The 23001-nt window shown below is 39.7% G+C and overlaps 1 protein-coding gene across 1 annotated transcript in view; it reads right to left on the reverse strand.

The window, feature by feature from the left end:
• LPP (LIM domain containing preferred translocation partner in lipoma) overlaps nucleotides 1–23001 on the reverse strand; it is a 228165-nt gene that overhangs the window by 127396 nt on the left and 77768 nt on the right. Inside the window, exon 3 of the mRNA XM_018576414.1 lies at nucleotides 2807–2922. Within this exon, the coding sequence (XP_018431916.1) occupies nucleotides 2807–2922 (116 nt within the window). The remainder of the gene's footprint in view (nucleotides 1–2806; nucleotides 2923–23001) is intronic.

Here is a 23001-nt window from a genome sequence, read left to right on the forward strand (position 1 = left end):
TATGAAGGTGTATTCCTGGATGTTGCATAATTGTGCATACTTGAGAAATCGGTTACAGAAATCGCCCATCATTAATGATTTCTTACCAAAATTTGGGCACTGCCCTTGGTATGCATTTATTATGCAGCATGTGATATGCCCCAAGCTCCCACCCCAATTTTGTAGAACTAGGTGTTAAACATCCTACCTAGCATGGGAAAGTTTGCTTTACTTTAAATATGAAATGTTCATCTTTTAGTGCAATTAACAAGTCATGCTAATCATGTTTACAGTTGTCGAGCTACAAGCACTTTATTAAATGGTATTTGAGATTTATAACATCTCATAACACTCATTTAGTAAGTCAGCAATACGATGTACATTCTACATGTAAACCAAGGATTTACAGGTACTGCCAGCATTAAATAGGTCCTTCCCACTGGCATTTTGCAGTTGAGCAAGTAGGAATGGCTTACATATCACTTCTCTGAAGGTGCATGGTACAAATTATCCCAATCAACACATTGAACAGCTTGTGGTTCATGTAAAATGTTAGATTCTAAACTCGAGAGATGGGAAGTATAGAGAACTGCATTTTATATAGATAGAAATAAACATGATTATAATTTAAAGGTAAACTCCTGGCAGATAAAAACACCTTTGTGTATATATTTAAAAATATTGCATGTTTTTAAAAGCAACTAAATGTAAAAAATGATATTAAAGTCAAAAAGTTTTTAAGTTATTTCAAATACTGATGAAATCACGGACAATGGATGCTGCTCCTTGATGTTTAAAAGTTTTACAGAGCTATTCTCTAAAGGGAAAAGAGTTTGGAGAAGGTAGGAGAAGTGAGCAATCTAGGACAGCATAGCTGAACTGGAAAGTGAGCTGAATTGGAGAATTTCAATCAGCTATTTTGGCCTAGATTGTTCACTTCTTTTGCCTTTTTTTTTGAAAAATTATTTTTATTGAAGTTTTATACAATTAACAACATTTGCTCACACAACCGTGCGAGCACACAATAGGTGCAACCCCTCAGCCCCCCCCAGGCCAACTCCATCCATGGGGGTTGGTACCTTATAAACAAACCAAAATAACCTCTCCCACCCTCCCCCTGGAAAAGTGTGTGTCTCCCTAACCCCCAATAGTCACGTCCGCGCTGCTTCACATCCCGGCCACGCCACCCTTCTTCTTTTGCCTTCTTTAAACCCTTTAGTGAATAGACCTGTTAGTTTCCTGCAGAATCAGCTGGTCCCCTGAGCTATGGCCCTGATATCCTGTTTCAGGGTGGCTTCTTTCTCTTGCAGGGTTCTACGGGGCCACCCTCATGTGTGCGCTAATAAGCTGTGTGTGCGTGACTCCAAAAAACAAAAAAAAACCTGCAAGGCGAGACACTCCCCTGCTCCACTCTCCTCCTTCCTTCTCCCTTCTGTAAGCCAGTAGATGGGCATCTGCTGGAGACTAAGCTTTCCTTTGTGATTTTGTACTAGACAGGAAGTTCAGGGAAGTCAAGCTAAGAGAGTTGGAGCAGCTGTTTGGAAACATAGTGAGTTTAAGTACTTGGGCAAAAATGTAAAGGCATACTTTGCCGGGCAATGTATATTTGATTCAACTGGATTCATGATTGAAAAAAGTTTGAAAGTTTAATAATAGTTTAACTTAGTAGCAGTCTCATGCAATCCCCTGTACAGCAGAGCTCAGAGTTAAAGAAGCAGCACAATTAGCTAATCACATGTACTTGTACGCATGCTGACAGATAGGGGAACGGGCTCATCAGAATGCTGCCTTCACAAAGCTTTAGTGTTCAAGGACAAGACCACCAGTCTACCCAGACCAAGCATCACTCTTAACATGTTTTACTAAAAAAGGCTTAAACATCTCTATGATCAAGCTCTTTTTAGGTAAAACTTGTCAGAATGAGGCTTGGTATGGGTGAACTTTTATGTGATCCTGTCCTGGAACAATAAAGATTTGTAAAGGCTAAATGAATTGAGTGCAGGTGGCTTGTTTGTTTGTCTGGCAGGCTTGTATATATAGCTCAGAAATGAATGGACAGAAGACATACATGTTCTCATCTGTGTATTTAGCAGTTTGCCTGGAGTTTTGCTTTAGGTCACCTGATTAGAAAAATAGGGAGGTATGGTAAAATAAAAAGACCAATCCACTGTGGGCCCAAAGGCTAAAATAATAGGATCGCTCCACTCAGATTGCGGTCAATAAGCCTTTCTGTGAATAGTAAATATGAATCTGCTGAAGAGTTTGAAACTTTCGACTTTATTGGCACCACACCAAAAGCCCCTTGAAAGCAATAAACTTTCAAAGGCTGGAACTGTGTCACAACAAAAAAAAAGAACAAGCGGTTCCGAGCACTCCAGCAGCAGCACAACTCCTACTGTTTAGCATTGAACAACCAGTGAATGGGATTTACATTGATTTCATCAAGTCCATTTTTTTTTTCTATTTGTGAACAGAGTGGGAAAGGACTAGAGTCTCTGTTGCAGGTCTACTGGTATTTGGAGGATTCAATAGAGAGATTTACCTTAATTTCCTGTTCTGCTGACAAGTGTTTCACCACACAGAACATTTGGGAAAACTGCAACAGAGATATATCTGTCTGTGCTGCTGTTGAGTTCTGCTCACTTCCTGTCTGGTACAATGTTGTCAGCAAGACAGGAGCCAGTGATAGCAGTAAAAATCTAACCAGGGTTCTAACCTTTCCGTGCGCTATTTAAAACTAAGACATTTTTTTTGGCTTAACATACGCTTAAAGGCTTAATATATGGACTGTTAACATGTGTGGTTCCAGTCTGTCACCATTTGTTACCTGAATATTGAACATTGCTTCGTCAGGAGCAGGTGGAGGAGGAAAGCTTCCAGCAACAGACGAATGTGAAAGACTACTTGTTTCTTCTGGTGGTGGAGGTGGTGGTGGAGGGAAATCTACAAAAGCAGAGGGAAATAACAAAAAAGTAAACAATTTTTTATTTTCATTGTAAAACTCATCTACACGTGCACAACAGTATAATGCCAAGAACACATAAAATATTTTTATGAATAACACATGACTAGTAGGATAGCGCACAATGGGTCAAATCACATTTTAGCATTTGGTAAATGTGAGAGCAAAACCCAACGTATTACTCTTTCTAGGACTGGTGTCAAGATCTTTGAGCTGGAGTTACTTGGGCTTTGTACCTGCAGAAGTCATAAAAAAAGGGTGCTACTCTTCCTATTGGGCATGTATTTTATATTATGAAGGATTCAAAAGGAGGTAAAGCAGAAGCATACAATGATGGGTGAGAACACCCTAAAACTCAGGAACAGAGACAGATACTATGACTGGCAGATCATCTTCTCAGGAGTTCCAAGAGATAGAAGGGTAACTCAACCCAACAGATTACATATATAATGTAAATATAACTTTAGCAGGGGATTTCCTTTTAGCATACTTCTATGCTTTACATATGCAAGAACAACGTATTAGTGATACTTTGGTCAGTTGGTGAACTTCACATGACATTACTGTAATTTCAGTACCCAGAATGAGATAACCATGCCTAAGCAATACCAAATAATTAAAGTAGACCTATCAGTAAACGTATATTATGGAGAAAAATTGTACTCCCTTATGTAAAAAGTGGTCATTGAGCTAAGCAAGCAGTCACCCTTTTCAGTGTAGTGTTTAAGGAGGTCACAAAGTAATATGCAGCAAGGGAGCTAATCTGTGAGAGACCATGATGAATATTTACAGTAGCAAGTCACAGGCAGCTGAGGAACTGAGTTGTGGGTGTCTGTTGGAATTTTACACTGATTGGTCACAGATTACAACAGCAGCAGGGGGACTGAGTGGTGTAGGAAGGGTGTACAAAGCCAAAAACATAAAGGCTACAGGACAGATTTGGGCATATATATATATATTTGCGTTAACGCTTTAAATATTCCAGCCAGTCCTGTTTATTTTGCTACAACTGCTCCAAACTGACAGATATGAAGCCTGTAATTAGCAGCCAGTGGGTGGATTTGTTTGTATCTAAATACACTCCAACCACCTGCTATCTGCTCGTCAGTTCATTAGAAATGCTGCCAAGCTGTATACATAACTTGCACAGCAAGAAAATGGTCTCTACCTGAAGCTTTTCAGCTTTTAAATGGGTCCACATCTGAGAAAATACATGTATGTGTATTTTAATGAATCACGAAATCAGGAAAGAGAAAAGTATTGTTGCCTATTAAAAGCACCTTCAAATTGTCATGTTTTACAATAAATAGTAACACAAGGAAGCAACAATCTAATTGGTGAGAGCACAACATCCATATTTCCACTTTGAACCTTTCACAGAATAATCTCATTTTAACCAGTTGACATCCGCGGTGTTAAACCCCCTTCCCATCCAGGCCATTTTTCAGTATTCAGCGCTGCGGTACTTTGACTGACATTTATTCCGTCATGCAGCGCTGTACTGAAATGAATTTTATACCCTTTTTTGGGGACAGATAGAGCTTTCTTTTGGTGGTATTTATTCACCACTGGGGGTTTTATTTTTTTACTATATTAAGGAAAAATTACCGAAATTTAAAAAAAAAAACAGTTTCCCCTATATTAAATGATAAAACATTTATTATTACCCAATTTTTTGGTAAAATATAAAAGATGGGGTCACGTCGGGTAAAAAGACACTAAACATGTCAAGCCTTAAAATTGCGTGCGCGCGCGAAACCTCAAAAAACGATAATACCCAAAATTGGCCCTAGGCGACGCTTTAAAAGCTGTTACCGCTCATCAGTTTAGTGTTATCAGTGATTGATGGCCCTAAAATGATTGCTCTCACTGCGACGTTCGCGGCGATATGTAACATGTGTAGCGCAATTGTAATTTTTGCGCGCTGGGGCACCGGACGCGTATTTACGTTTATAGGCGCGTAAACGTGGGGGTGGGGGAGTTAAACATTTTGGGGGGGTTTTTTCCCCTTTTTTTATATGTGACTTTTATTTTATTTTACTTTTTTATGTGTTACTTTTATTTTTTTTTATTTATATTTATTTTTTTTGCACTTATTGGTATTGCTATTATATAGGGGGATAACAACCCTGGGGGGGGGGGTGCCGCGAACGAGCACATATAGGCGATCGGCGGGCTATGGACCCGCCGATCGCCTATATGTGAAACACCCGGTAACGGGTGTGTGCATTTAGCGGGTCTTTTCTGCCCGTGCGTGCCCGCTAGGGGGCGCGCGCGAGCAGAAAAAAATTGCCGTCTGGAGACGGCAACCCGCAGATGCTGCAGTGCCGTCCGTCCGTTTTTTTACTACGGGCGGACGGCAAGAGGTTAATAAAAGGATCACTATTGCGAAAACGATATAGATTGTATTCTGAACAGTTGGCGGTTATCACTTGTTATAGTATACATTGCTTTTTTTTTTAAATTTCATATGCCTTTATTTATATTTTTCTTCATAAATTGTGCAGCAAAAGTGACAATGACAAAGGCTCACAAGGTTATATCATCTTTAAAGTGACACTAAACTCAGTACCATAACAATTAAAGTGAAATGGATTCAAGTACCTTAACCATTAACAAAAATGTATCTTTATTTGTGTATCGCTCAGCTGTAGATCCTCAAATCATCTCTAAATTCATGCTGACACTGTCCTTCCTTCTGGAGGGAGGTTACTTTTGCGCCCCATGGTCCCTGTGTGTGTTGTAAAGTAGCCACCGCTGTAAGCTTGCTCCCGTGATGGACTACAATCTCACATTTAGTTAGCTAATTTGTATTGAGATTGTAGTCCATCATGGGAGTGAGCCTGGAGCGGCTTTACAAACACAAACACACACAGGGACCATGGGGAACAAAAGTAGCCACCCTCCACAGTCTCAGGACAAATTCAGAGATCTTTGGAGGATCTACAGCCGAGTGATATACAAAAAGAAGATACATTTTTGATGGATTTTTAAGGTTTAAAAGAGAACTATGGCCCAACCTTTTTTTTTTTGCAATAGTTCACTTTAGGGTCACAGGAGGACATTTACTAATGTCCTCCTGTGACCCAAAACTATGCTGGCAGCACAATATTGTCAGGATCCACACCGCCACCTTATTGACAGCTGGCTCTGCCTCTCTAGAAGCAGAGCCAGCTGTGCCCATCCCCTAACCCATCCGTCCCTTCAGTCAGCACTGGAGGATTGGAGGGGGGATCCCTGTGGGGGGTGGTGACCGCCAGTCACCTCTCTCTGGAGGGAGAAGATCAGGAACTGAGTGATCCGCGGTGTGATCGCTCAGTAGAGCCAATGTGACACAACATCAGTGTCACACGTCAGTTCTAATTTTGGAGATGAGTCCATTTCACTCTTCCTATAATCCTTCTTTAACTGCTAAATTTAGTGTCAATTTAATAAAGAAAAAAAAATTGGATGCAAGTAACATATGTATGCAAATGTGGAGAAAAATCTAAAGAAGCAAGTGAAAGCCTTTTGTCAGGGCACAGACTTTTCAACTGTCACTAAATTACAAACCAAAACATCTCTGTTTTGCTAAACCCTCATTTTAGCTTATATACTTTGGCTGAGAACATCATCAGCTTTAACTACTGTATATTTATTAGCCATAAAATCTGCTTCCTGGGCCAAATATCTGTACCATCAATAACTGGGAAGTGCTGGGGGCTTTTGGCTTGGGAGGGAAACACAACTCAACTGGCCTTTTCATGGTAGGGGCAGATTCCTTTGTGCTAAAGAAGGTGCACCTTAGAAAATTCACACATATACGTGTGCTGACATATATATCTCTTTCAACCCCTTAAATTGACATTAAAGTAGAATGTTTTCCCCTCCCCCCAATGTCAGTGTAAGCACTTACACTAAATATGATGTTTCTTAATCCAATCTTCTTCTTTCCTGTCATTTTCAGCTGTCCCTCCAGCGCTGCTGCCTGTCTCTGATCCAGTGCTGACTCCTCTGTGCTTGCTGGCACTTCCTGTCCCACAGTGTCTGCATGCGGGTGCACGTTGTCCAATAGACTTACCTTGCGTCTCCCGGGCGAAATCTGAACTGCGCATGCGCCTGCCTCAAGATCCTTTGCGGCTGCCCGAGATTTTTCAGATAATCAGACGGGAGCGCGCGCAAAGACACAGGCAAGTTTTAACCTCTTTTAAAGAGTTTAAGTTTTTGCATCTATCTACTGCTTGCTAACAGTAGATATATGCCAAAAAATACAGAGGGTTTAATAACCTTTCAAGGACAAAGGCCTTTTTTTTTAATTTTTTGCACCCATGTTAAAATCCACAATTTAGGCCTGAAAATTTCACCGATCTACTCCCCAGCTTCCCGCCGACACCAGGCAAGGTGGTCCTGGGCCCGTAGGAGGGGCAGCGGATCCCAGGAAACAAGGTGGGGATGTTGGGCAGGAAGGGCGGTGGCCTGGTTACAGGATTGTAGAAGCAATTTGGCGCCAAAATCGCCTCTACTTTAAAGCTGGTCGCCGACTCTACAAAACTGAACAGACTCCCAGCGGCTTTTAGGGTCTGTTTAACGCCTTCAAACTTCATCACGGGATTATCGCATCATGGGTCGTGAAGGGGTTTAGGCTGACAAATGACCTGAAATAACTCTTCTTGCAACTTTGTTACTGTTAGTGTAAACCAAAAAAATACCCTAGGAAAAATTAAGTAGAGCAATCCCCCAATATCTAATCAAGGATATGACCTCCCAATGGCCTTCATTACACTACCCCTGCCCTAACTATAGGACGTACCTCTGCCTGACTTGTTTCTTAGGTATCTTTTCATCTGGTTTACAAACTATCACATTTATGAGTTTACTCCTCAGTTTCCACCCCTATGCATTAAGTGCAATCCATCCCCAGCTCTGCATTCCAAAGTCTGCATGGAGGCAGATATAGTTTCCACATGCGCGTTATGTGGCTGCATATTGTTTGGTGTTGGAAACTTTTTCATGCAATATTTCTTATTTATTCTTAGCAACTCTCCTTATAATTGCACAGTAAGTGTTCTCCCTCACCTTTTCCTCTTTTCTCTACCTCTCTCAGTTGTGTCGTGCATTTTTTTTCTGACCCATGTGTGATTGTTATTTTTAAATTAAGCTAAATTGTCATGTGGGATTTGTCTTATTTTCCCACACGTCATAGGTCTTTATGTTAAGTTTTAGGCTGAATTGGAAAGTAGTAAATTGTATCAACAACAAAAGTAAATGTAAGATACATTGTCCACATTAAAAAAAATTCTAATGCTATTCAGTAGCCTGAGTTTTCCAACACTGAGTAATGGAATAACCTGCAAAACAATTTTGCAGCCAATCTTAGAAAACTATAACCCTGAAAAAGTATTTGTCAGACTGTCCGAATTCCCAGTAAGGTTGAATCATGACAGTCAAGTAGTTAGAAGCCAGGAGAACGTTTTGTACATTTCCACCAAGTGCCACTGCAACAAAAAAATAAATATTAGGTGTGGCCACATGAAAGCAAACTAATTGAACAACTGTTCAATTTCAGTTTCAAAATATCTTTTTTTATGTACTGTGCAGATCTGATCAGAAATATGATATAGATATGGAAAACATTTAGCATTAAACTTACAGACATTAACGAAAGTTCTATTAGTTCTACTAAAATAAAATGATTGTTTGTTAAAGTGAACTTGTTTTAAGTTAAACCCTTGTGTAAAAGCAAAGTGGTTTGTAATTACCTTTTTCTTTTCTACCAGAAAATCTGCCTGTGTGGACCTCTGATGCCATTTTGATGCTAGGAACTCCATTTCACTACCTTCCATGTTAAAGCCCCATTGAACTTTAAATAGCCCTCAATCGGGGGAGTCAAGTCCTTAGTAACAAGTGTCCACAGCAGGCTTAAAAAAAAAAAAAAAAAAGTAATGACCTTATGGTGCCTGCTTCAAGGCAGCCCCTGTAGTTTAAAGCTGAGCTCGGGGAATGACACAAACTAACTTGTAGTAGCCCCACTGCAAGGGTCAAATGCTTGTTAGGTCTATGGGTAGGGGGATAAGACATAATACTTACATTATTTCTCAATCCAGCAGGCTTTGGTACTCACCTCTTTCTCTGCAATGCTCTGGGTTTGGGCGGCCCATCACAATATGCACGTACAATACAGGGCTAGAGTGAGTAATATGGTATGTATTATACTTTCATTTACTAACTCTAGACTTTAGAAACATTTAAGCCTTCAAGTGCTGGGGAAGAGCACTGCAGGTAAAGTTTTTGTTTCAGAGTTATTACTCAGATGAAGATTAGATCACATTTCAAGAGAGAGCTATCCAAAACCCAGAACGTTCCTGTGGTTTGACAAACTTTGTGCACCAGTAAGAATTCAGATTCATATCAACAAATGACAAAAGCCATATGATTTTTAAGCGCTGATAACCAAATATCAGTCTGCAGGAACACTACTTTAAGATTGAAACTCAGTGCGCCATACCATCCCATTGTCAAAGTTTTAAGTCCATCCAATGCCGCAGCATCCTCATTTTCATAGGAGCAAATTTAATTTACTTTATTGGGAACGCCAAAGTCATAAAAGATTTTCTATCAAGCAAAAATAATGCAGATTGCCCCATGCCAGCTGAAATATTGCGTTTATGGATTTATTCTGTGAGAAAAGGTCACCAACTGTTTAAGTCTTGAACAGTTTTAATCATCCCCAAATTCTGTGAGCAGGATGAAAAAAGGAAGCTCAGAACAAACAGCAGCAGGAACTCTAATTAAAAAGGACCAATTCAACTAATTTTATTTGCGATTAAATATTCAGGATTCACTGTTTGACACACAAGGAATAGCAATTAGTAATTTCAGTGATGTGAGAATAGTTGGAGGCATAATCAGTTGAGAGGAATGAGTGCTCGCAAGGTGAGACAATGCTTTATCTTCTTGCTGCTCCACAACACAGACTTCCCACACGAAGACCAATTCCTTTAGAACAGGATATAATTTCCCTCAGTGGTGGTAGTTCTTCATCAGGCAGCAGCATATGAAGAGCAGTTTCCCCCAAAACAAACTTGGCTTACAATAAAGTAAGCACACAAGCGCCATCCACAACAGTTATGTTTAGCAGGATTTCACTTGCCAAACCATTCCCTGTTGAATCTTCTTCTCGGTGGTTAATGTGAAACTTAAAATACACAGCATTATATTTTTAGGAGTATAATAAGTTAACTCGGGATCCTGTAAATTTCCCTTTCTTTTAAAAAACATAAATGTTCTGGCAAGAAGTCAACCAAAATGTTGTGAGCAGGTTAAAACATTGAAAATGGAGAAAACTGTTATTTTTTAAAACCCAAAGTGAAACCAATGGACAAATATGTGGTTACATGGGGAATGTACACTATTGCCATGTGATAATACTTAAGTGGTAGTTTATTATGGAATTTGGGTATGGGTAGCTTTATTAAAAAGCATGTTCTAGCTATTGGTTAGCTAGCCTTGCCACTATGTGACCTATGTTATATTCCATAAAAAAATGGCATCCATAGCAGGAACACTATTTTTATGCAACCTTTATGCTGTTCTGAATCCAATAGCTCCTTTTCATGTACAGACCTCTCCAGTACCTCACAGCTAAATAGTTCTTATCTAGACATCAACTAAGGTCCAAAACTTACAAGAGACTTTATGGGGTTCAACAAATCTGTATTCCGGGCCCAGCTATGTTGATTGCTAAGTGTTTTAGTTACTCTTTAAGGACCCTTCTAGTTTTATGCATACCCTATATATATTTTTTTCATGAGAGTCTACTAATTGGCATTCAATGAAATCAATCATTTTAGGAAAAGTATTTTGATCAAGGAAAACATAGCAGATAAAGGGAAGTACAAGCAAACACGTTACACAGACAATTGCCAGTGGCTGATTCTGCTGAAGCTTAAAGTGCATGGATATACCTGTACTCCTCTCTTGCAGTAAATTGCATAGACATGTGAAAAACAGGATGTCAGAGTTTGAGTGTGCTGGCATTTCCTAATATTGCATAATATTATTGCTCAGATTTTACAAGGAAAGCTTTGAATGTGGCAAACTGAAAGGATAAGCAGGAGGAAAAAAGCAAGATCTAAGAGTAAAACTATTCTGAGTCATGTACCCCTTGAAACAGAAAACTTTTTTGGAAATCATATAGCAAATTGCTTGACCATATTAACAAGCCATACAAATTTAGCCAATTAAAATAGTATTTTTTTTTTAGTGCAGGAGGAAAACTGGAAGCGAGTTAAACCAGGACCCTTGAAGGTCAAGAGAAAAATGTAGCACACTGCATATGTCAATAGGTTTCATATATTTAATATAAATATGTCTCAAAGTTATATTTTATAATACTGGTATAATAAACGTAAAATATATTACATTTTAAAAAGTAAACATTCGTAGATTAAAGCTCAACTCTGGGCACAATAACGTTATCAGAGTTTAAGCAGTTAAACCTTGCTTCAAAAACAAACCTCCAATCATGCAGGCTTTCTTCTACATCTGGCAGATCTGCTCCTTATAAGCGTTGCAGATCTCATAGATCCTATTGCTATGCTTAGCCTCTCTCTCCTCCTGACCGTTCACAAAATGAAGGCTAGGATGGTGTGTACAAAAGTATAGACCCTATACTAAAAATTCTGGTGAAAGCCAAAAGTAACTATCAATGCAAAAGCTTTTTTATTTTTAGACACTTCCTCCCAGGATGAGTACATTATAGGGGATCTATACTATGATATCAGTTTAAAAGAACTGGTCTGAAGATGTGACAAAGACATTTCCCATATGGCCTTTTGTAGTGAAACATGAATTACATTCTGTTCTTTTGCTTTAACAGCAACCATTCTGGGTAAATGTTGATTAGGGAACCAATGTTGTAAAAATAATGAACTCCTATTACAGTAAAGATACAATGCAGAAGTGAGAATTATGACTTGTCAGGTATTTGTATGAATAGGGAAAAAAAGGAAGATAATGCAAAATTGTACAATTTATCAGCAAGAACTTAAAAGTATAACTTACTACGAAAAGATTACAATTACTTTTTTTTTTAAAACCACAAGTGCTGCTTTTAATTATGGGTCTCATCTACGGTATACTGTATATAGATCACACTAAATGTCTATCTCTTAGCAGCAGTATCCGGAATATGCAAGGATACTGGGCAACTGGCAAACATTAGTCATCAGCTTTGTTAAAGGAGTTCTCCATACAAAAGTAGGTAGTGAGGTAGAAGAGTCCACATTTGAATTTTTATGACAAAGCCTGAGAAGCGTGTGATACAGCATTTGTACATTTGAAGAGGCGTACTTGTGTAACTCCAGACAAAATGAGGTCTAAAGGATGTCATAAATTTTACTTGCATTAAGTTAAACAGAAAAAAAGCTTTGGTCTACCACAGGCTTGTGAAGGGAAGGAATGTAATACAAACACGCATGAAGTAAACAATTACCAATGTAGCGATGCAAAATAGCAACCACATGACTCTGAACTGGAGAGAGGATAATTGAAGGAGATGTTTCCTAAAGGGCAGTATCAACACGCTTCTAACTACTTTATTGAGGACTGTGGAACTCTCCACACTAGAGAAAGCCTTAATAGTTTAGAACATAGGGGAGTCCAGTAACAATCTTATTTCTAGTGGTATCTAATATTCCACAATAGCAGAAAATTAAAATTAAGTTAACCATTTCCATTTAGTTATTATGTACCACACAATTTTTACATTTCAGCTATGCGATGAATAAGACAATAATCTTGCTTTGTAATCTTGCTTTTAGTTGTTGGAATTCTCTTCTAAGAATGATATAACATTTTATGTATCTTTAAGGCATAGTAAAAAAACAAAACAAAAAAAATAACATTTTTGAATTACATAAAACCTTCTTCTTAAAGTCATGGAGGGACATAGGCAGGGCTCGAAAAATGCACTCGTCCACTCGTCTGTGAGGCATGTAATAATTCTTGGACATTTGGTTTATACTGCCTTCAGGAGATTTGGACACTGGCCAACAAAAAACAACCGTCATGCTTCAGTTTTATGAGCAAGCAGAGCATAAAGGCAAATAACAAATGGCAACTCCTATTTTCTTTATCGTCTATTGAGGGAGACAGGAATTTAGTCATTCTTAGACATTTGGGACGTCCAAAAGAAGCCCAACTTAGGGGTGGGCAACAGGCACTTTGAGGCTCCAACAGATGTAAAAATCTTGCTACAAGGAGTATCTGAAGGAAGGTGAACCAAATATGGAAATTGCCACAACGTAAGACACAACCTGGTGTTGAAGTCCAGGCCACATAATCACCACTAAGGGCAAACTTCTCCCTAAAAGAATGGTGGGCCTCAACAAACAATGTGGAGGGCAACCAATCATGCACCATAAAGAAAACAGTTGCAACAACAAACTACCTGAACAGGATAAAAACATTAGAGCAACAGCTAAGACAAAAGGATGTTGACTGCAGGGAAAGAAAAGCAAGACAGACAAGATATGTGCAAACAAAAAGGCCAAATACCGTAGGTAACATTCAAAAGCAGAACACCCTTAACCAAGGAAGAGAATCCATAAAATGAAGAATTTACCAGAAACATAGGTAATCTTTCAACATATATGCTTAGTCATAACAACATTCTCAGTAGCAAATGTAAATGGAGAGACGGAAGAAATCATAAGCTGGAAATAATAAAGTTAGTAATCCTAACTACAACCAAAAGACAGGTTGAGGTGAATCGCAGCACCTACATAAAAGGGTAAACAGGGAGGAGGAAAAATTGTAACGCAAATTTGGGATACAAATAAGTCAGAAACAGAAGATGAGAAGGGGTCTTTCCAGCTTATATCCAAAGTGTATTGGGGCATGGTAGCCTTAGTATAGCTTGCCTGACCAATTATTAAATACATGATTTTAGGAAACAGAAAACTAATCCCTGTAAAGGACCAAATTCTCCCCATAGAAGCTAGAAGTAGGCATGCATCTACTAGCACTAGGAACAATTGCCATGACAGAGGGTAGGAAGAGGTTCTATCTTCCAGAAAGTAGATCCCATGAAGGCCTCTGGACAATATCACCTTGAGGAGAACCCTGTGGCTGGACGATAGAATGTCCTGCCTGCTGAGCTGACAAGAGAAATACAGAACTTAAAGAAAGATATTTCTTTGTAAAGAAAAAAGGAGACATACTCCCAGTGTTTACAGTGGGGAACAATAGAATTAGGAATCTGGAAGCAATACTCGGGTTTAGAAGGAAACAGTGAGGGATATAAAAGACACGCACAACACTGTTCGAAGTTAGTTACCCAGTCATTTACATGAGGGGTGCTCAAATGTTTCTGGATGTGATAATCTTGCCACCTCCTGATGAAGACCACCAGAGCACAACTTAACACATCTGAACAGACATTACAGCCATGCAAGACCATCACAGTGAAATGCAAGGTAGCAAACAATTGTTCCAAAAGTTCCAGGAAAAATCTATCCTGAACATCTGTAAAATGTAATCTGTAATTATTCACACTGTTTTGTAGCATTAAGCTTTCTAATTTCTAAAAGAGAGAGCACAACAGACATAGCGTTCTTTCAGACTGAATGTTCTTAAAGTGAACCTCACCTTTCCAATAAGGTGCCCAAGGTAACAGTATCGCTAAAGTACAGGCATATTATGGTGCCTATAAGTATCTATTTTAGTCTTCAAATTAAACCCTAGGCTCGGACTATACACAGGTATAATCAACCTCTCCCTATGTCAAGGTTAAGATATCCCCCCTTTGTACAGCTAAGCTCAACCCTTTGTCAAATGCCTGAACCTCAGTCACAAGTAGAGGCTTGGGTCATTAAAGGACAGCAGTAGGATTTAGCACCAGGAAGAGGTGGGACCTAATATTCAGTCACAGAGAAGTTGAGTCCTGATGCAAAAACTGAAGAAAGCACAGGATCACAGGAATCAATTTCTGAGTATTGTAGGTACCACAAGGTGCCTGTACTTGTGCTGTACTGTTTCCATAGGCACTTTTTGGCCAGAACACATTCATTTTAGCAAAAATAGCATCTTATCTTATCTTTTGCAAACAGGTCCCCTCTGACTATGCCATTGAATGCTGCCATATAGGTTTCAGGAAAACGTAAAATTGTATACTTACCTAAATCAGTAATTTTCCTTTCCTGAGGCCAATACATGGCAGCATACAGGACCCTCCCATGGCGTTCACAGTGAGAACTTGTTACGAGAATGGCTGCCTTGGAAGGTGGGCTTTAATTTATAGTATAAATGTCCTGTAATTGGGCTGGGGGCGGAGCCATGCCCCATTGTATGCTGCCATGTAGGTGTCAGGAAAACGGAAAATTGTATACTTACCTAAATCAGTAATTTTCCTTTCCTGAGGCCAATACATGGCAGCATACAATGGGGCATGGCTCCGCCCCCAGCCCAATTACAGGACATTTATACTATAAATTAAAGCCCACCTTCCAAGGCAGCCATTCTCGTAACAAGTTCTCACTGTGAACGCCATGGGAGGGTCCTGTATGCTGCCATGTATTGGCATCAGGAAAGGAAAATGACCAATAGGTAAGTATACAATTTTCCGTTTTCCTGACACCTACATGGCAGCATACAATGGCATATAGCGATCACACAACCGGGGAGGGTAATGCTGAGATATTCATCTATTTGTACCACTGGTAAACACATTCTGCACAGACCCTGTAATGGGACAGGAATATTTAACAGGTTACTGCCTTCCAGAATAACTCTGAAGGTACATCACTAAATACTATCCGCAATGATGACAGCCTGCGGAAGAGCGAACCCAAGATTAATCTGTGGCTCCATCTGCTTGACCAGGCACAATACATGTAACCTAGTGCGCGCAGAGAGCTACTTTCTAAAACCATCAGAAAGATGAACAGATCGACCTGAAACAAAGGGCAACCTCAATGTTCTTCCCCAGCATATCAGCCACATTTCGGGCATGAGCTGAAACAAAAAAATTGATTCTGGAATATTGGCAACATTGAGGTCATATGTAGATGGAAGGGTCTTCCATTCTTCGGAAGATGCTGGGAAAGAGACTAAGGACTACCTTGTGTGTGAAATGGTAGCAATAAGGTGCTTAGCTGATGGAGGAAGCATCCGAAACATGGAGACCCCAAGAGACCATTTTCTGCACACCAACTCCAAGGCTATGAGGGAGAGGCTGAACCTGTGCGGCCGGCATGAAGCAACCTACAAGGTGAGGGCAAAATTCAGACATATTCTTAAGTATAACCGCTTGAGGACAAAAAAAAGAATGGCTGCCTTGGGAGGCGGGCTTTAATTTATAGTATAACTGTCCTGTAATTGGGCTGGGGGCAGAGCCATACCCCACTGTATGCTCCTGAGAGAGAGAACCATATAGGGATGAGAAATATTAGACACTATGCACCAAGTCTAAAACAAAGGCACCCAATGAAATGGAATATAAAATGTATGCTATGCAAAATAAAGTAAACAAAACCAACCAATCTGCTATCACCTGTCATGATTCTTACTGCTCAGACTGATGGAAAGTGGAATCTAATTGGTTGCAACAGGCTTATCTACATTTCATGACTCATTTTATCAATGTGAAACTAATATATATAGATTTGTATTTATTTGCATTACTGTTGCTCTCTACAGTGTGCGATTTAATAAGCCTACAAGTTACTCTAACAACCTAATGTAACTATAAATGCTGCATGCAAATATATTTTTACAAGTATATTAAAATACATTTTACTAATGACTGTTTGTAGCATATTCATGAACAGCATCTACATCATGTGGGGACATAAGGTCACTTAGTGGACATCGCGTAGGAGTTGCTGGAAAATTTTCAAGAGAGGGTTTTTTTTCTGGTCTGTAAAGTGATTTTAGGCAATTTTACAGAAGTTTAGCTTCAAGAAGTGGATCTCCTAGGCAATATAGAGGAAGCTGGTGCAGTCTGATTTCCTGAACATACTCATAGTTAAAACCCTCTGGGACTTGTTAACAGTCAAGGGAATATCTTCAGGAAACCTTTACTGTAATCAGAGAAATTTTAAATCACTTACAGAAAAAGGTATTGCAAGAACAATATGCAGAAGCTTGATGTTGAAATACCAAAATATAAAGCTCATATTTTGTGTCCTATACTTATTGTAAATGAAAAATACAGGAAGTAAAATTGAGTTTTAGTTCCCCCTTATTTTCAGCCCAATATAAGGACAGCATTTTCCAAATAATAATATAGAAGGTTTAATATTTTAGGAGGGCAGAGTGATAAAAAGTGGTGTTGTAGTTTAACCCCTTCGTGACTGACGACGTACAGTGTACGTCGCCAGCATCGGGGCTGTTTAAACAGACTCCCGGTGACTTTTGCCGCCGGGACTCTGTTTAAACTTGTAAAAATATTAAAATAATGAAATAAGAATACATTTGGATGTTGGACTTCTAGAACATGACTGGTGCATTTGAAGGGTCCTATAGTAATGAAGGTGGTGGGCTTCACAGTATTTAACTTCCCTCTTCCTCGGAGCCCAGAAGTGTGCACCTTCTTCACCTTCCCCCGGGAACATGCACAATGTGCACAGAGTTTTCATAAGCCAGAAGACTACCTGGCCTCTACAGGGAAAAGGTGAATTCACCATACTGAGGAGGAAGTGTGCAGAGAACCCAGAAATTCCAGACTCAACCTCTCTGAATGTTCCTGCAAAGGTGACATGGGTGAGCAGGGACAAAGTGGAAAGGGTTGAACATGCAGATGTAGAGTTGCTAGCTGGCAGAATGGTGCAATGTCTCGTGTGTTGTGGTTCAGTAGCAGGGGTACTATTTCTTTTATGGGACAATTACTGTCATCAGCAGAGAGGACATGTGGCACCTTTTTGACATGGCTGATATAATGCTATCATGTCCTCTATTAACCCCTTCGCTGCCAATGCCTTTTTTGGGGGGTTTTGTGCACACGTTACAATCCACATTTCAGGCCAGAAAATTACTTAAAACCCCCAAACATTATATATTTTCTGAAAGCAAAGACCCTGTAGAATTAAAAGGTAGCAGTTGCAAATTTATGTCTTATGAAATTAGCGCAACTCTTTTTTAAATCCCAAAATTTAGTACAAAATGCACTTGTTAATTTTAGTGCCCAAAAACAGAATATAATACCCAAACTAGAAAAACATGGTACCTGCATGAATCTATAACCAGCCTTTATGACAGGGCGCACATGGGAAGGCTTACAACCATACAAAACACAAAAATCCCCAGCTCACCTGCCAGCTAGCCTGCAACCAAACAAATAGCCCTGTCAACAGTATGCGTTAAAAACAGAGGTATTAGTTGCACAAACTTTTGCCCAAAAATATGTAGAAGCCACACCGCCGCGCCAAGGCACCTCTGCAAAGTGTGGTCCTAACTCTATCTATGCGCGTCTCCAAGTGTGAGCATATTAATGCAGTCGATAAATTGCCCGAGGCGTGTTAAGGAGTGTACGCGCGCACGCTCACATGCCGGGACAGGGAATTTTTTTCTTACTTTACTTAATTGCCATCACATAAGGGGGCTTACACGCCCTCTATGTGATAGCATACTGACAGTGACAAGTTCTCTTTAAGGTGATATTAGGGGTCAATTACACACCTAATGTCACCTTTTCACTCCAAATAGCTTATTGTCCAGCTTCTGCAGCTGAGGGACCGGAAGTGATGCAATCAACGTCGCTCTCGGTCCCGTTGAGCGGGGAGGAGATTGATCTCCTTCCTCACTTCGCAACGACATGCTAGTCCTTGGCCCACAGGAGGTGCAGCAGAGCCCAGAAGGCAAGGTGGTAGGTGTTGGGCGGAGGGGGCGCACTTTACCGGCTTGTTGAAGCAATCTGGCGGCAGCTCAGCTGCCAGAAGCGCTTCCAGTGTAAGGCCGACAGTAAGATTTACACATGTAAAAATAGCCGCCGGGAGTCTGTTTAAAGGGGCCCACTGCCAGCGACGTATGACATACGTCGGTGGCAGCAAAAGGGTTAGATCATGCCTCTAACAACATCCAGCACAGCATGTGACTGTGCAGTTAATCTGAGACCCACCTTTTTGTTGGAAATACAACTGCATATTCTAATGTACTGATCCTATTAACGACAGTGATATATCTGTTGAGCTGTAGATAGCTGCATAGTGCAATTTTAGTCTCTCTATATGCATGCTTTTCTATGATACACAGGAAGATTTCCTATCTATATGTTTCCTGTACAATGTTGTATTCAAATGTAATATTCTTCTAAGCAAGTAAAACAATTCAGCATTCCTCAAGATCAGTGCTTCATCTAAACACATAACCAACACGTTTTGCAAAGCTTCCTTCCATTCTCCACTAGGATAACTGCCAGATATTTTGAGGAATTTAAAGTCTAAATTTCACTTTTCCAGCCAAATTTGGTTAACACTTATTTCATATTTTATACAATTCACATTGCACAACTTTCTTTTTTTTAAATTGCTGTTTGCACAATATCATGCACTATTTTGAAGAAGAAAAAATGTACTCCAGAGCAAAGCTCAGTATAGAGAACAAGGGGGTGAACAGGTTAATGTTAACATAATTGGCCATGTCTCTATTGTGCTGGCTGATAAACTAGATTTAAACACTCTGTCCTAATAAAGGGTTAAAGATCTAGATGCATGGTATGTTAAGGAGTACAACTTCAGGAAAATAAAAAAAACACCTAAAAACATGCAACTTACCTTTTTTAGATGTTCTTTCTGCTAACTCAAGAACTGAACAATCCTGCTTAGTTCTCACTGTCTGGAGGGTTGTTTCAAATATTTAACCCTGTTTGTACTCTGCTGGCAGATTACATCATCACTTGTAAACTATATGAGCAGGACTGTATGTCCTAACAAAGGGTTAAGGGGCTGAGGACATTGTATGTTAATGAGGGGGAGCTTGGCCGTCCTAAGTCTATTAGGACAGTCAGAGTTTCCTGTAACTGAAATTGAGAGAAACTTGCAACTTAAACGCATTTAAAAAGGTAAAAAAATAATATATATATTCTTAGGTATGCTGTGTGAATAGGAACAAATACCAAACATATAGTGGAGGCTTTGTTAATTTTGGCTGCAAAAGTGGAAATACACTTTAAGGACACCTTTTCCGAAAGATCAGTAGGAATTCCTAAATATTTAAAATCTAATACAAAATATGAAAGTATTATATTTCAAGGAGAGCTTTTATGCCGTCTCCGCATTAGATAATTTAATAAGTATTAATTTTGAAGATTCCAAATTGTAACCTTACATTTGTGTTAAACAGAAAAATGGCTAAGTTCAGAATGCAAACTGGAAGAAAGGGGTTAAATAAAATCATAAAGCAGAATATACACAGTATGGATAAGAGAGTCATGGATATGCTTTTACTGCTCACAAGTAATAATTCTAACCAATTTAATAAATTACTTCCTGTTGAGGTACAACATTATAATGTTGCCAGGGTAACATAAGCTGGACAAAGTCACACACACACGGTATGTTTTTATCTTGGAGTAAATACCCAAATCTGTTATGAGTCTGCATTACTTTTTTCTTCTACCCTCATGAAATAAAAACATGTCAGGCAAGTTTATATTAGGTAAAGGTATATAGTAGAGGTGCCCCGAAATGTAATTTTCAGACCAAAACCGTAAATAAAACATTTGTCAGGCTGAAACCAAAAACATTTTTTTCCTAACCTTTTTAAAATTATTCTTTTAATATTTTATTTTTATTATTTTATTTTTTTTGTTACTTTACTGTTGGGGCTCGGTTAAATATCTGGGGTCTGCTACATTATGAAATAGAAAAAGAGATTGAGGACAGAGTCCTCAATCTCTTATTCTGCAGCCTCAGCTATGAATGAACAGGAAGCCTCTATACTGAGTGCTCCTGTCCATTCATAAATTGAGAAGATTAGTATCAGTTACTATGTCTACGATCATAAATGAACAAGAAGTGATGTAGAGCACCTCCTATTCATTCATAATTGAGGACACAGTAAGCTTACTATGTCCTCAATTATTTTGAAACACTCAGCAATTAGCTGATCGCTTGTAAGCTATTCTCTATCCCGACTTCTCCGCTCTCCATCCTGACTCACTGCCAGAGGAAGCTGAGCGGAGCAGTTGACAAACTACAGTGATCTGATTAACAAACTGCCAGCTGTCCATGAGAATTGGGGAAATCCTGACCTAGAAAAGCCAAATGTTTTTTAGCTTAAGAACTCCGGGCCTCACAGGAGGCCGAGGAGAGCCAGGTGGTCCTAGGACACCGCTGAGAGCACTCTCCTCCCCACCCCGCTCAGCCTCCCAAAAGTTTATCTGCTCCCTGTTGCATGCTTCTCTGTGTCAGAGGGGACACAGAGCAGCACTGAGTGGGAAGAGAGACACTAGATATGCACTGCATTTTTAGCCAAAAAATTGCACTTTCAGCATTTTGCCCAAAGTACAATTTTCGACCGAAATGTTTCAGAGGACGAAATTTTGGCGCATCCCTAGTATATAGCACTATTGGTTACCATTCAAAATATATCTAAACCTAACCAAAAATCAGACACAATTTTTAACATATTAATGTAAGGTCAAAGTTCAATTTGTTAAATTCATTGCATTGTTTGATATTATCTATGGTGATCCTGTCACAGGCTCCTAATTCAGGCCTTCCTCTTATGGAGTGAAAACCTTCAATTGTAATGCTGCATTGTCACCTTGTCATATGTGGAGACTACAACAAGTCATACTACCACAAGGCGTACAGGCATAATCTACTGCTGTCAATATCAGGAAGCCAGACCAGAGAAATCATGTGCAGCCGATACTAGGGCGAGTGCATGTGGCCAGGAAGTGGGTAAAAGAGACTGAAGGAGATTTGCAGTACTGAGATGCAAAAAAGTAAACTTGAACAAACCTGAAAGCTCACATTCTATCAAACCCAGTCAACCAAGAAATGGTGTGATCACGCGTTTTCTACGGTTTATAGCAGATGACAAACTACAGTGATCCGACTAATACACTGCTAGCTGTCCATGAGGATTGGGGAAATCCTGACCTACAGAAGCCAAATGTTCTTTTTTAGTTTAAGAAGAACTCCGGGCAGAATTATTCTTAACCCTTGCAGTGGGGCTACACCTGCATTGCAAAGGTTAAGTACTCGTTTTCATCTAGGTACAAACATTTATACTCACCTGAAAGTCGCAGTCGGCTGGCTGTTAGAGCGGTCTCTAGAGCATCTCTCCTCCTCCGCTACAGAGATGGAATGTCATCGGTGTCATCACATCCTATACACTGTATAGAATGTGATGACTCACAGGACATTAAAACAGCGGAGTGGAGGGGGAGCAAGCCTGAAGGGACCGGTGTAACAGCCAGCCGGCTGTGAGCTTCAGGTAAGTATAACATTTTCATCCTAACCCCTAGATGAAAAAGAGTAGTGGGGCTACCCCCGCACAGGGCAGCCATCAGAAAGTTCGGGGCCCCTTACACAGCTTAAGGCCTGACCCCCCCCCCCCCCCCCCCCCCTGCACCGCCACCACACTGAGCAAGTCACATCAGTCTCTGTACAGAGGAGCTTACACTCTAAAATGTTTGTTATTGTAGTTTTTTTGAGGTTTCGCGCACACGGGCAATTTTAAGGCTTAACATGTTTGCTGTCTTTTTACCCGACGTGACCCCGCCTTTTATATTTTACCAAAAAATTGGGTAATAGATGTTTTATAATTATTTTTTTTTTTAAATTTCGGTAATATTAAACACCAAACAAAAGCTCTATGTGTCCCCCAAAAAATGGTACGAAATTAGTTTCAGTACAGCGTTGCATAACGGAATAAATGTCAAAGTCCTGCAGCGCTAAATACTGAAAAATGGCGGGGGCAGGAAGGGGGGGTAACACCGCGGACTTCAAGTGGTTAAAAAATTTTTTTACATTTTTTATTGTTACTTTAATTTTTACGAATTTTTTTTCACACTCAGCTTTATTGCTATCACATAGGGGGCTAACAAGTCCCATATGTAATAGCAAATATAA

The sequence above is a fragment of the Nanorana parkeri genome, unplaced genomic scaffold (assembly GCF_000935625.1).
Source record: "Nanorana parkeri isolate BGI_ZX_2015 unplaced genomic scaffold, ASM93562v1 scaffold66, whole genome shotgun sequence".
NCBI classification, from domain to species: domain Eukaryota; kingdom Metazoa; phylum Chordata; class Amphibia; order Anura; family Dicroglossidae; genus Nanorana; species Nanorana parkeri.